We start from the raw sequence: 12,468 nt of genomic DNA, 5'->3' as shown, positions 1-12,468 counted from the left end.
CCGGATCTGTCGTTCGTTCCCCGTTGAAAGTCAGACATCCCGCCCTGTCCTCCCAGACAGTAGACTTCGCCCCCGGACCCGGCATACATGGGGGCGAAGGACGCTCCAGCCCGACTAGGAAAAGCAAACATGACATCCAGGGCAATTGCTGCCTTCGGCCACGCAGCCACGATCAAAACCTGGACCTGTATCCGTACCGTTGCACTGGGACCAGCTTCGATCAAAAGTTCCAACTCCCAACGCCGTGCCTCAAGTGACGATCCCAGTCTATCTTGGAGCCTTTTTCTTAGACGCACCGCGACAGCCGAAGAACAAGGCGCGCGTGCTTTTACGGAGTCATCGTGCACGGCTCAGGGGCAATATCACTGGCCGAGAGCACGTAGGAATCGAGTCCATATTACCAAGACCCTCTGTTCTGATGGCTTCCTAGCGTCCAAAACCCCCAATTTTCCGTCGAGCCTGTCGGTCAGGGTCCACCGACAGACGCGTACTTTTGGGGTCACGGGTGGTTTTTCGCATGAGGAGCTCGCTTACTCCGGCCGGCTTTGTCTCTCCCTCGGTAGTCTTGAGCCGCAAGAGCTCAGCTCAGCTCACCAGAGAGCAAATGTCCAAGCTCTTATGGCTAATCAAACCCACAGGTGGAATGTGTTGATCGACTTTGGTAGCTCAGAGTCTTCTTGGCCGGAACAACACTTAAATCTGGATTCTGCATGTACGTCGATTGGCTGCGCAGATACAAGCAAGATCTCACGACAGTCAAGTAAATCGGAGTTCCCGTTTGGTCAGCTGCGTTGCCTCCTCATTATGCCTAGTGGCTTGGGGTCCGGTCTGGCCTCTTCCTGGATGATACCCCTACCACCTCAGCAGGAGACCTCGCAATCCTTGCTCTTCCCCTCTGTCGGACCAGTCTCGGCCAGGGAAAGTCATCCTCCACCCGTCTCTCAAATATTTTCAGGCCGTCTGTGATTTGCCGGCCCGTTGCGCTTTCTTTTACTGCAGCAACATGCCAGGCCTAGAAGCCCTTGGTGCGGCCTCGCCAGCTGATGCTCTTGTTCACATCCCCTCAAGTCTTTCTGATGAAACAGGCGGCAGCTAAGGCTCTAAAACCCCACAGCCTCTTGCACATGATAGATGCCCAACCTCCTAAGACGTATGGGTTACCTTCCGTCGTATGCTCCTAGAAGAGAAATCCCAATTTCCATTCCGCCATCTACGATCATCAACATTCCCTCTGAAGGCATAGTTCCCCATATTTCGAGAGTGCGTCGTCGTCGTCGTCTACCCGCACAATAGCCAATGGAAGCGGTTAGTGACCTTTTGGTTCCAAAAGAGCTCGGCGTAGAGCTCCACAGGGCAACACTCTCCCCCAGCGGATGGACAACTTACCAACCCTTTCAACATAGGAAAAGGAGAGGAACCGCATCCGGGATAACCAGCGCCGTTCGAGGGCTCGGAAGAAAGAGTACGTTCAAGAGATTGAGCAACGTCTTCGGCAGTGTCAACTTCAAGGAGTCGAGGCTTCTGCTGAAGTACAGCAGGCGGCACGCCGAGTTGCAGATGAGAACCACAAGCTTCGACAACTACTTCAACATGTAGGCTACGGCGACGAAGTCGTTGATCAGTACATTCACACCGGCAAGCTCGCTTCTCCAAGTCATCGCAGCCTGCATATTGCAAACTCGAGCGGCAGCTTGGTTCCTGAGAAAGCGACAGAAACGTTGGAGGGTCTTTTGGTGCCACGGCGGCCACCATGCCTCGATATCCAGATGCCGATTCTACCAACTAGCAGAAACACAAGCCCGGACCGAACCCTCTCATACGGTCCTACGCCAGACTCGCCGGTCGAAGAATATGGTTCTCCATCGGAACCTGTCCATCAAATCCATGGTTCGTCGGTTGTTTCACCGACAGACTTTGGCTCTCAACAGGTCTACGCTCGCGCCGGCGACATGAAAAACCGAGATTTCGCAGGCCATCATCACCGCCCACTTCCGGTCGAGTGGGCAAATACCCACCAAAATCAGTCACCCCATGGTATTTCATCAAATGTTCAGGGATTCGGGGCGAATCAGGCGCTCGATTATCATCCGCCATTCCCGGCCATTGATCCTTCAGCAGGCATGCTACCCCCAACATGCGGCGGACCGCCATCCATGCCGTATGCCTCGTACCCGACTTTTCATCCCCAGCCGCCAGCGTTCGTCGCAGCTGCTCCTGGTCATATCGGACATGTCCCCGTCACCGAAGGGGATCCTGCTATTGAGGATCGAAAACCTCAGTATAGACACCCAGAAGACCATTCTTGGTCATCATCGGACCCTTTTACCAGATCGCAATACAATCCCCGACACAACTGAAGCGGCATCGAGCGTTGTTCTTTGAAGATCTCGACGCAGATTTAGACCTTTCTAAACAAGGCTTTCGATCCTGCAGACGAACCCAACACCGACAATGGAGAATGGTTGTTGTAAAGTCAACCACAAAGGCTGAGCCCCATTGGAAATCCAATGGAATACTCGGCCGAACAAATTGGCCGGGGCCCTATTCTTGAATGGAGATCTCGAATAGCAACTCGCAGTGCATTGGCCTTCCTGTCTTGGAGCCGTACATTGGCCTTGCCGTGTACACAATCAAGCACAGACGAGGTTGGTCAAAGGAAACCAGTCTTATTGTTCCCTACCCATGTCACCGAGGCTGGTGGGAAGGAATCGGAGCACAAAGCCAACGAAAGCTCGTGGCCTTTCGCAAGTGCTGAAAACGTTGCGTTCTCTATGGATACAGACCAAGAGTCTTTATCTCTGCTGCAGCGTTCTTTGTACGAAGCATGCGAATGGAGCAGCTGGATAGGGGGCATGCCGGCGGCCTGTTGAGCCAGCCAAGAAGGTCCAATACTTGTCAGCAAAAGGCTCACGGGTCACAAGACGGAGGAGCTGATAAGGGTCGTCTTTAATGAATCTAATGCCCACGGTTACCACTTAATTCTCTTGTTTTCATTCACCCCCAACAAAGTCAACTCTGTGTGTCTACTTGACGAAATTTTATCCACATCTTACCCCTTTTACATCTTACTAAAACCATAGATCATTCGAAGCTTCAATGCCGGAATACCGCAGCCAAGAGAAGCCGGATGTGGTGGCGATATTGGCTACATCACAGCGAATCGAGTTTGAGAGATGCCTTGCGGAAATCAAAGGACGAAATGGAGGTAACAGATCCGACACGATGGGAGTGCTCCAGCGTCTAGCTAGCGAAGCCGAAGACGCCAGCAGCATTCTATTAAGTCTTCAGGCAGAGAATATCGGGGGCTCATATGACATGATACATCGTATGCTAGCACAGCAGACTCTACTGATCAAGACGCAGCTTCTGGAGGTTGCGGGAGAGATGGGGAAACCGTTCCTACCGACGCCAATGTCTAATCCACGGTTGGCGCAACAATCGATGATCCAGCAGCAGCAGCAGCAGCAGCAGCAGCAACAGACACGGCAGCAGGAGGAGGAAGACGAACACCAAAAACCGCCGTCCCCTTTACCAAGACCTCCTAGGCTGCCGAAAGTAAAACTACAATTCAATCAGCTCCCCTCATCTAGACAGCTTTCTGACACTACGCCGACGCTTGACACGATGGACCGGTCTCAACCCTCTGAGAAGCAGAAGTCCCCGATCCGTGAGATCAAGGGATTCCCTCCTCGGATCACTAGAAGGCGGCGTCGTGTTCGACAACAAGCGCCGGCAGAAAGTGGCGGAAGAAAAGACCATGGGCCAACTAGGCCAAGGGGAACGTATCAAGGAGGGAGTGTCCGTCGTCATGATCAGGCTAGTGTAAGTCCTTCCCCTGAGAAAAGATTTAAGCTGGGGCCCACCGCAAGTAACAAATCCTCGCGTCCAGCGCTCGGAAAACCTCACTCAAAAGCGAATGAAGAGCGAGACCCCTTGAGTCGCCGGAAGCCGGGGGATGTGAGCGGTGCGGTAAACCTCTGCAGAGTACGGGATGAACAGGAAGAGAGAATCGATGCGGCTAACGTAGAAAAGTGGACGAATGACCTCGACTCTAGGGCGGAGAGTAAGGACGAGGGCGAGACAAAGATGGAGGTGGAAAGGGGAAAGGGAAGTAAGACAGGAGACGAAGGGCAAGGGGGAGAAACTCGCGGGAGGAAGAGGTCCGCAGATAACGACTTGTCCCCATTGACTATCAAGAAACCTCGCTCTGAGCCTCAGGGCGGGAAGAACGGTGGTAGCCCAGGGCGCCTCAAAAGGTTCCTAAGCTCCCTTAACCCCTTTCGGAGAAGACGAACTAAGTCTCAGGAAAGCAGAGACGCCGAACCAACCGCCGTTGTACCGAGCGTACCAGACTCGCCGAAGCCAGTGGGGTGCTACATCTTCCCGGAGGCCCTCAACCCAAGACACTTATTCGGCACCGGAAAAGAGGACCAGAGGGCCCTGCACTACCGCGACGCCATCGAAGAACTCATCCAGCTTGTCGAAGACGCGCCGCACGCAATCACGTCCGACGACCCCCTCATGCGCGAGTACCACGCAAGACAATTCAAAGAAATCCAGACCGTCCTACGCAAGATCCCTTCCAAGGCCATATCGAAGAAGATGATTGACGACAAGCTCCTGGCGATCCGGACGGAGGAGAAGGCGATTCAGGAGGGGAAAATTCCACATTTAAGGGGGAAGAAGGCGAGGGCGGAGCGTGAACTGCAGCTAGTGCAGGAGAAAGAGGTTCTGCACCTTCGACTATGGGCCTGCAATGAGCTGAATGACAAGATTTTTGCGTTTGGGGAAGTGGGGGCGGCGATTTTTGCGAATTGGATCGTGGAGATGAAGTTGCGCGTCGAGGGGGAGCTCGAGTTCGCGGAGAGGGCGCTGATGATGCCGTATCTCGGCGGGGTTCAGGAAGATGGTCGGGAGTTCTATTGTGTTTGAAGAAGAGTGGAAAGTTGGGTTTATGGTTTATAGAGGACTTGGAAAGAGGGGGAAGGCATATATACTAGAGACGATGTGCTTCTTGTCAGGTAGGTTAACTGAGATAGATATCACAGAAGCAGTTGGTTTGGCTCGTTGAACGGATATCAAAAGAGAATGCATTACTCGCGCCAACTCCTCTTAACTCCACCGACCTTTATACGTACACGATCAGGGGGAAACACGTAAATTTTGCCCAGTAACGCTGACCATTCCGTTCTGTCTTTTTTCGCTATTTTCGTCTTAAAGTGTTTTGTGCCGTTTGAAACAAAAAAAACGCTTTGGTATCGTCATTATACCGGGAATATCTCTCGCCTCCACTGGGGGAGATAGAGTCCATGACCAAACCACCTCACCCTTACAAAAAGTAGTCCGCCACGGGCTTCTTCGCAGGCATGCCCCTAGAATCCTGCGGCGCGGCCTGGAACACGCGGTACCTCCTCGCGGGCCCGGGGAGGAGCACCTGGTCGTCGGTGCCCCGGATATTACCGTCGCTGCGTCCCCGATCGCCGTTGCTGCGCGCAAACACGCCCGTGCCCGAATCGTCCTCGGCCAGCTCGAGGATGGCCGCCACGTTGCCGCAGCGGTAGCAGTAGTTGGGCGCCGACCACACCGTCACGATGCTGGCGTCGAACATCTCCTTGAAGCCTTCCATGACCAGCTGGTGGGCGCGCGCGATGAGCGAGAGGTCGTTCTTGTGGTTGAAGTCGCGGACGATATCGGCGCCGAAGAGGAAGCCCGCACCGCGCGGCGACAGGCCCCAGCCGTCGATCTCGTCCGGGTCGGACCAGAGCAGGTCGCACATGGCGCCCTCGTGGGGGACTTCCTGCTTTCTGTCCAGCAGCCGGATCTTATCTACGCTGTCTATAAGCGGGGAAAGACCGCCGTGAACGCAGAGAATGGCTCCGGCGGGGTTGCCTATGGAACCTGACGCGCTTCCTGATGCGCCGCTACCTGGCGGGCCTGTCTTGTCGCCGCCGGACGAGGGGGCACCGTTGGGGCTATTCGTAGGTTGCCTTTGTGGTCGTCTCTGTCGGGGGAAGCGGCTCATTGTTGAGCCGTTCTGGTCGCAGACCTCAATCTCAGTATCTTCGCTGATGGGGTCTTGTCCCGGGGTGGAGTTGAATGTGTGTGATGCGCCGAGAACGATGGCGCCGAGGGCGAGGTAGTCGAATACGTCGCAGCAGTATCGCCAGACGTTGGCGGAGCCGTATTTCCGAAGGCACTCGTCGTAGAAGCCGTAGACGGTAGTGATTTGGCGGGATTCGTGGTTGCCCCTGATAAGGGTCATGCGGTCGGGGTAGCGGACTTTGAGGCAGAGGAGAAGGAGGAAGGACTCGAGGGAGTAGAAGCCGCGGTCTACAAAGTCACCTGTACGAAGGAAGCGTCAGCACGTCCGTTAAGTGCCGTGGGTAAGCGAGAGATCATGAGGGCATACCCATGAAGAGGTAGTTGGTATCGGGAACATCGCCGCCTACTCGGAAGAGCTCCATGAGGTCGTGGAACTGGCCGTGAATGTCGCCACATATCTAGTCCGATGTCAGCGATTACTCGCCGGCAAATTATAGCGGGGGTTCCTCATCGTACCGTGACGGGGGCTGTGACCGTGACAACGTTTCCTTCCTCAATGAGCAGCTCGCGAGCCTTGTGGCATAGCTCTCGGACTTGCGCTTCGGGTATCGGTCGACAAGCGCGCAGTTGCGCGATAGCTCTGTGCTAAGCGTCAGCGCCTTCTCGGTCATGAGATGTAGTACGCGATCGCGAGTATGCTCACTTATCGAGATCACTCATTGTGATATTTGAGGAGGGGTTCCCTGGTCTGGGTCGCGGCGCCCGAGGCCGAGGACTCGCGATATCGAGGTGGAAAGGATAGCGGGTATTCGTTCTACTTTATAGCATGTCGCGTAGGGTATTCGAGTCGGCGCGATCGACGGCAGCTACCTTAACGTCTTCGTAAGAATGCGGGTTGAGCACTTGCGTAGGGGCGATCAAGGCTTCGAGGATGGGATGGCGTCAGTAAAGTTCAAAGAGGTGCATGGTTGCCCTCTAGCGGTTGCCGGTCGCCTGCCAACCCTCAATTCGAACTTCCAATCGCGCCGGGATCTGCAAAAAGTGGATAGATGGCCAATGCGTCGCTGTGGGTTCTCGCTGGAAGTGCATCCCGGCCCGGGGAATTGCTCAGGGCTCCATCTCGGGGCTTGAGTTATTGCGGCGACCGAAGATTAGATCCTCAGGCTCGCGACCTGCAGTTGTCGGCTGGCATGTCACGTCGCCCAGGGTGGTCCCACTCCGGGCCGCCGGAATCCAATCAGAAGGCCTGCATATCAGTTCGGGTCATTAAGCTTCACTGCAGGTTTGCGAGAAAATCATCCGTTGGCCATCGTCATTGCGAACCTCAAGCCTTCGTTAAGAGGACTACATTCGGATCCGTCACCCCGTCGCGCGAGCATGGTGCTGTCATAGGTGAGGAGCCTCACTCAATTGGGTTATTTTGATGAATTTCAAAGTCGCTAACGTCCAATGGCATGCAGAAGTTCGAAGCCTCCTTTTTCCGAACACAAAAAAAAAAAAAAACCGCGATCATGCCACCACACCCCCTCCACCCGAGGTCGCGCATGACCTCTTCGCTCTTTGCAACCACGGTTGTCGCAAGCTTCTTCGTAGTCGGCATGCCGCATCTGTTACCGTGTCCGGCACCGAGAGTCACATACGCCGATGGAGAGATAGTGGTGGGCGAGGACGGTCGCCGAAGGAGGCGCCGCCGTCGCGAGGCAGCCCCCGAAATCAACGACGGCGTTGTCAGCTTCAATCAAATGGGCGACGAGGAAACGATACGAGCACGAGAGGAGCGATTGAGGAGGGAGTGCCCAGTACCGAAACCTGGTGGCATTTTGGGCGAGTGGTTGGGATTCCACGGGCCGAGCAAAGCAGAAGATAGTAGAGCGGGAAGGTGACGACAGCAGATGAACATATGTACAAACAACTCAAAGATACCATTTACGACCAATAACTGCGGTCCCAGCGGCATTGGATGTGCGATGACGATAGACTGGATGACACGCAGGAGATGGTCATTGTGACGAGCATGCAATCACTCAGCGAACAATCGCTCTGCCGAATTGAGAGGATATGGGTTAAGGACATCCGCTTACGCCAGAAAAAAAAGAGTTCACCCCCCCGGTGCTGAACTGGGGGCTACATCTCTTGGTGCTCATGCTGGGATTCGAACTCGGGTACTCGCTAAGCCTGTCGTCGAGTAGGCTGGTTGGCGTTTTAATTGTTGACCTTGAACCACTTCACCAACCAGCCAGTTTGACCTGACCCCCGACCTAGAGGGCGCCTGCTGGCTGGTGACAGGAATGGGATTGAGGGGGTCTATATGGGCTTGCTCTTGTGGTGTATTCAGTAGAGCTGGGATGAATACACATACACGGGATGATTCACTGAAGGTGGCTGATGCGCCGCGAAGAGTTTGGGAACCAAGGACCCGAATTAGGCAGAAAGGGCAATCAAAACCTCGCATCCTCTAGTATACCGCAGGATCTCGAGAAAGGGGCCCTTGCTCAAGTCAGCAACGAAAACAGAGCCTTCTGATTGATGCCACAGTTGTTGCCTCAAGCGGCGTGTTCAACAATATCTCAAGCGTTTGGTCGACAATACTGAGTTCTCGAATCGAGGCTACAGCATCGCAACATCGGCTGCCGCGCCTGTTCTAACGTCAATGGGCGCGAATGAGCGACTAGTACACCGCGTACCCCCTCTCTCTGGCTACGTCGAGATAGATGTTGGCGTAGGTTATCAGGTGCAGAGGTGCTTTGGACCCTGCCCTGATAGCCAAATCACGATTCAACTTCAAGTCACGGGATCGACACGCAACCCATCGTGCACGATAATCCATAGCCCAAGCAGTTCGCGATGTTCAGAGTCACGCACGCAATGATATACCTCTGCTACCGATACTTGGGGGCTGTTGGTCGGGGCTTGCCAAGTCTAAATAAGCAGTCATCCTAAAAAACAAGGTTATTTTGGAATTGACTGCACCTGAAACTTAGGTGCAGTTCGCCCTTGCAGAGTTGCATCCTCTTGATCCTTGCGAGCTTCGACCAAGAAAACGGCTGGGGACGGGCCCAGCGGGTCGTTCTTGGTGAGAATAGATGAGTGTCTTACTCGAGATTTTTCGATCTTCACAGTCCGAAAGCGGCTGGCTGGATGGAGCCCTAAAAAGTCTTCAAATTGCTATTTTCTCCGAGTCATCATCGCTGAAGATGATCAAGATCGCCGCCGGTCTCTCTCTCGTGTTCCGTTTCCCAACGAAGTTCTCATACCCCTGAATCTGGTGTAAGAAGTGCCGTGAGCTTATTACGTATGATCTTCCGGGAAATTTTACACACAGGATTCGCCTCGCCTCAACAGTGAATCCAATGCCTGCCTACGTTGCCAGGGCATAAAGTAGCAATACTGAAAGCTCTACCATTTTTTCCACGGCTTCCTGGTGTTCCGTCCATGACCGGGCGATCGTGGGGGATGAGACGTCGGAAGAGACTCAGGCAAGTGATCCGTGCTGCTAGGTCACGCCCCTGCCTCTGGCCCGCAACCTTAACACCCGCTAACAATTTCTGACGCAGGGAGCCCCTGATGGACGCCTTGGCGTAGAGGAACGCTGGCCAACTTTTTAGTCATTGTTGCTCCCGCAAACCACTCACTCACACACACACACACACAACGACGCATATACCCTTACGAGGCTTCACAGCCTCTCTTCGTGGTTAAGAATGACAAGGTTGTGTCTTCTTCAGGCTTGTGTGCGGGGCGGAGGTGTACCACATGGGCGGCTTGCGGTCTGATCTCCAAAGCGCCAAGAACGGCTCTGATCAGTCGAAACAGCCGGGAGGACGAATCACGAAGAACGCCTGGAGCCTTGGGCCCATTGCGATTTTAGCATCGCGGTTTAGAGTTGGGGTGACGGGTGCCATCTGTTTTTTACCGGGGCACGAACTGAGACCGGATTCAGCACACCCATCGTATGCCGGTCTTTTGAGGGTGGAGACCTTGCATCCTGCTTCGCACCTTGGGGAGGCAACTTGCAAGACGCCACCGGCCTGGCAGACCGTTGGCATGTTACGCAACCCGAGAATTCCGGATGGCATCTGTCTCATGAGCCCTGGTAGATGCCATCTGATCAGCAGAGGCTCTGGGCTGGGGGAAAGGGGAGTGCCAGCCCAATACCGGGCCTGGTCCACACGACGACTTATGCTTAATGACAGTCCGGGAAGATGTGAAGTTAAATAGACTTCTTTTCCCCGAACCAGAATATGTTTTGTTCCTCATCCCTTCTCTCAGGACAGTGTCTTTTTTCTACTTCAAACTTTTCAATTCTATTCTTCAAGAGCTGTGCTCTATTTCCATTCATTCTCAGCTTCTCTGTCATTCCTTGATACCCCAATTGTAAGTCGTCCTCCAATCTAGAGCTGGCTAGGAACACAACGCTAACTAGAATCTCCAGTTTGTACCGTTTTCACTTCACGACAGTCATTCCAAAATGAAGTCCTCCATGATCCTTCTCATTGCTACCGGCCTGGTGTCGGGTCTGAGCATCCCCAAGCAGCTGGACACCCGCCAGGCCATCGCTCAGGCCCCGGCTGCCGCTCCCGCAGCCGCTGCTCCTGTTGCGGCACCTGCTGCTGCCCCTGCTGCTCCCGCTGCCCCTGCCGCTGAGGCACCCGCCGCTGCTCCCGCGGACGCCGCCGCCGAGGAGGCGAAGAAGAAGGCCGAGGAGGAAGCTGCCAAGAAGGCGGCCGAAGACGCCGCCAAGGCTGGCGAGGGCGCTGCCGCTGCTCCCCCGGCCGAGGCCGCTCCCCCTGCCGCCGCCCCTCCTGCTGAGGGTGCCGACGCCGCCGCTGAGGCCGCGAAGAAGGCACAAGAGGAAGCCGCCAAGAAGGCTGCAGAGGACGCTGCGAAGAAGGCACAGGAGGATGCGGCCAAGCAGGCCGAGGACAAGCAGAAGGAAGCCGCCAAGGAGGCTGCTAAGCAGGCTGAGAAGGCTATGGGAGACTACCAGAAGGGCAACAACAACAACGACAACAAGGGCAACAACAACAACAACAACAATGGCAACAACCGCAACAATGGAAACAACCGCAACAACAACAATAACAACAACAACAACGCCCTGTTGCTCCAGAACATCCAGCTCCTCCTCGCCGCCATGAACCTCCAGAACGTCGTCAACGTTCAGGCCCTCGCCCAGCTCCAGGCGCAGCAGCAGCTCGTGATGCTCGCCCAGCTTCAGCAGCTCGCCCAGCTCAACGCCGTCGGCCTCGTCAACCAGGTCCAGGTCGTCGCTCTCATGCAGCAGGGTCTCGTCCTCGGTGGCGTCCAGCTCGGCGGCGTCCAGGTTGTCAAGATCCAGTGAACCATTCGTTCCAGAATTTCAGGGGGAGGGAGCATTCAGTCTACAGGCGATGTAACTGCAAAAATGTAATTGACACAATTTCTACCGGGCAAGGAGCAATCATTCAATCAGTGTTCAGCACCGGGGGCGCCACTGTGTTTGTTCAGATGTCTCGTGCGTTGCGGAGGTGTGAGGGAACCCGCGCCGCGTGATCGGTTGGGTTTGGCATCCTTGGTGGACGGTCTCTACTGAAGGTTGAGGTGATCCTGGTATGACCCTGGTAGCAGTCCTTGGTCTCCTAGAAAGGGGTTGGGAATCGGTGGTCCACATGACATGGGAATGGGTAACGGTGCATTATTCAACGGCTCTACATATCAGACTAGGATTTGGCAAGTGCTTTAATGTAGTTTATGAAAAAAAAGTGTCAATGATCCACCTGCCAAAACCTTTGAGTTTCACTTTTCTTTCCGTTGGCAGTTGTGCCTGTCTCAAAACTCTGCTGATGTCGCGAGGGGTTCGTGTTTAGGGCGGGATATCCCTGTCCGAATGCCAAGTGTGTTGACAACAGCTTTACTTAAGCTTATCCTCGATAAAATCTCCTTTGATCGATCTGATTACTTCTAACTCAACACAATGTTTGCCATACTATATCACCTTCATTTGTATTCCAGTCAGCTAAAAGTATTGTTACGTCTAAATCCAGTTCACCTGATCAGTGAATGAGTTACACTTGGGTAGAAAAGGATTCTCACCGTGGTGGTAGACGATATGACCAGCACATAAAGTCCGTTCGCCTCCTCACTCAGTGTCTGCATCAAAAGTCGACAGTCATGTGTGGTACCGAGATGCCCTCGTCAAACGCAAATCCAACCCTCCTCTTCCCGGAAACGCAGAACATCCGGATTGCGGGGAAAGGAGACGTCAAAAGAAAAGAAGGTGAAGAACCAGGGGGCGACATCTGCAGTCCTGTCGCGCGATCCGTTGTCGTCAATGCCATGGAGGGAAGATGCCTCATCGACAGAAGCCTGAGACACTTGGAGGGGTTCGGGGTTGGTGAGCCGAACAGGGGGGGCTCCGATGAGGTTACGACAACCTTGATAGCAGGA

The 12,468-nt window shown here is 54.4% G+C and overlaps 4 protein-coding genes and 1 further gene across 4 annotated transcripts; 4 read left to right on the top strand and 1 right to left on the bottom strand.

The window, feature by feature from the left end:
- Positions 1-1,296: 1,296 nt before the first annotated feature.
- HER10_EVM0007547 (uncharacterized protein) lies at positions 1,297-2,357 on the top strand (the record flags this gene model as incomplete). Its single annotated transcript, XM_035477100.1, has 2 exons — positions 1,297-1,320; positions 1,404-2,357. The coding sequence occupies 2 exons, from the start codon at positions 1,297-1,299 to the stop codon at positions 2,355-2,357; spliced, it is 978 nt and encodes a 325-aa protein (XP_035331598.1).
- Positions 2,358-3,071: 714 nt separating this feature from the next.
- HER10_EVM0001909 (uncharacterized protein) lies at positions 3,072-5,037 on the top strand. Its single transcript, XM_035482875.1, has 2 exons — positions 3,072-3,822; positions 4,033-5,037. Exons 1-2 carry the CDS (start codon positions 3,097-3,099, stop codon positions 4,930-4,932), a joined length of 1,626 nt encoding a protein of 541 aa, XP_035331241.1. The 5' UTR covers positions 3,072-3,096; the 3' UTR covers positions 4,933-5,037.
- A 66-nt stretch (positions 5,038-5,103) lies between these two features.
- HER10_EVM0006472 (calcineurin-like phosphoesterase) lies at positions 5,104-7,060 on the bottom strand. Its single transcript, XM_035476055.1, has 4 exons — positions 6,746-7,060; positions 6,559-6,682; positions 6,410-6,500; positions 5,104-6,342 (listed from the first exon to the last, which is right to left on the bottom strand). Exons 1-4 carry the CDS (start codon positions 6,760-6,762, stop codon positions 5,330-5,332), a joined length of 1,245 nt encoding a protein of 414 aa, XP_035331533.1. The 5' UTR covers positions 6,763-7,060; the 3' UTR covers positions 5,104-5,329.
- A 270-nt stretch (positions 7,061-7,330) lies between these two features.
- On the top strand, positions 7,331-8,575 carry HER10_EVM0000136 (uncharacterized protein). The gene has a single exon (XM_035469931.1). It carries the CDS (start codon positions 7,554-7,556, stop codon positions 7,923-7,925), a length of 372 nt encoding a protein of 123 aa, XP_035331122.1. The 5' UTR covers positions 7,331-7,553; the 3' UTR covers positions 7,926-8,575.
- A 1,108-nt stretch (positions 8,576-9,683) lies between these two features.
- Positions 9,684-11,383, top strand: HER10_EVM0011656.
- Positions 11,384-12,468: the final 1,085 nt, after the last annotated feature.

The sequence above is a fragment of the Colletotrichum scovillei genome, assembly GCF_011075155.1.
Source record: "Colletotrichum scovillei strain TJNH1 chromosome Unknown Contig00007, whole genome shotgun sequence".
NCBI lineage: Eukaryota > Fungi > Ascomycota > Sordariomycetes > Glomerellales > Glomerellaceae > Colletotrichum > Colletotrichum scovillei.
Note: the sequence above shows the minus strand (reverse complement) of the source record. Positions and strands in the feature narration are given on the sequence as shown.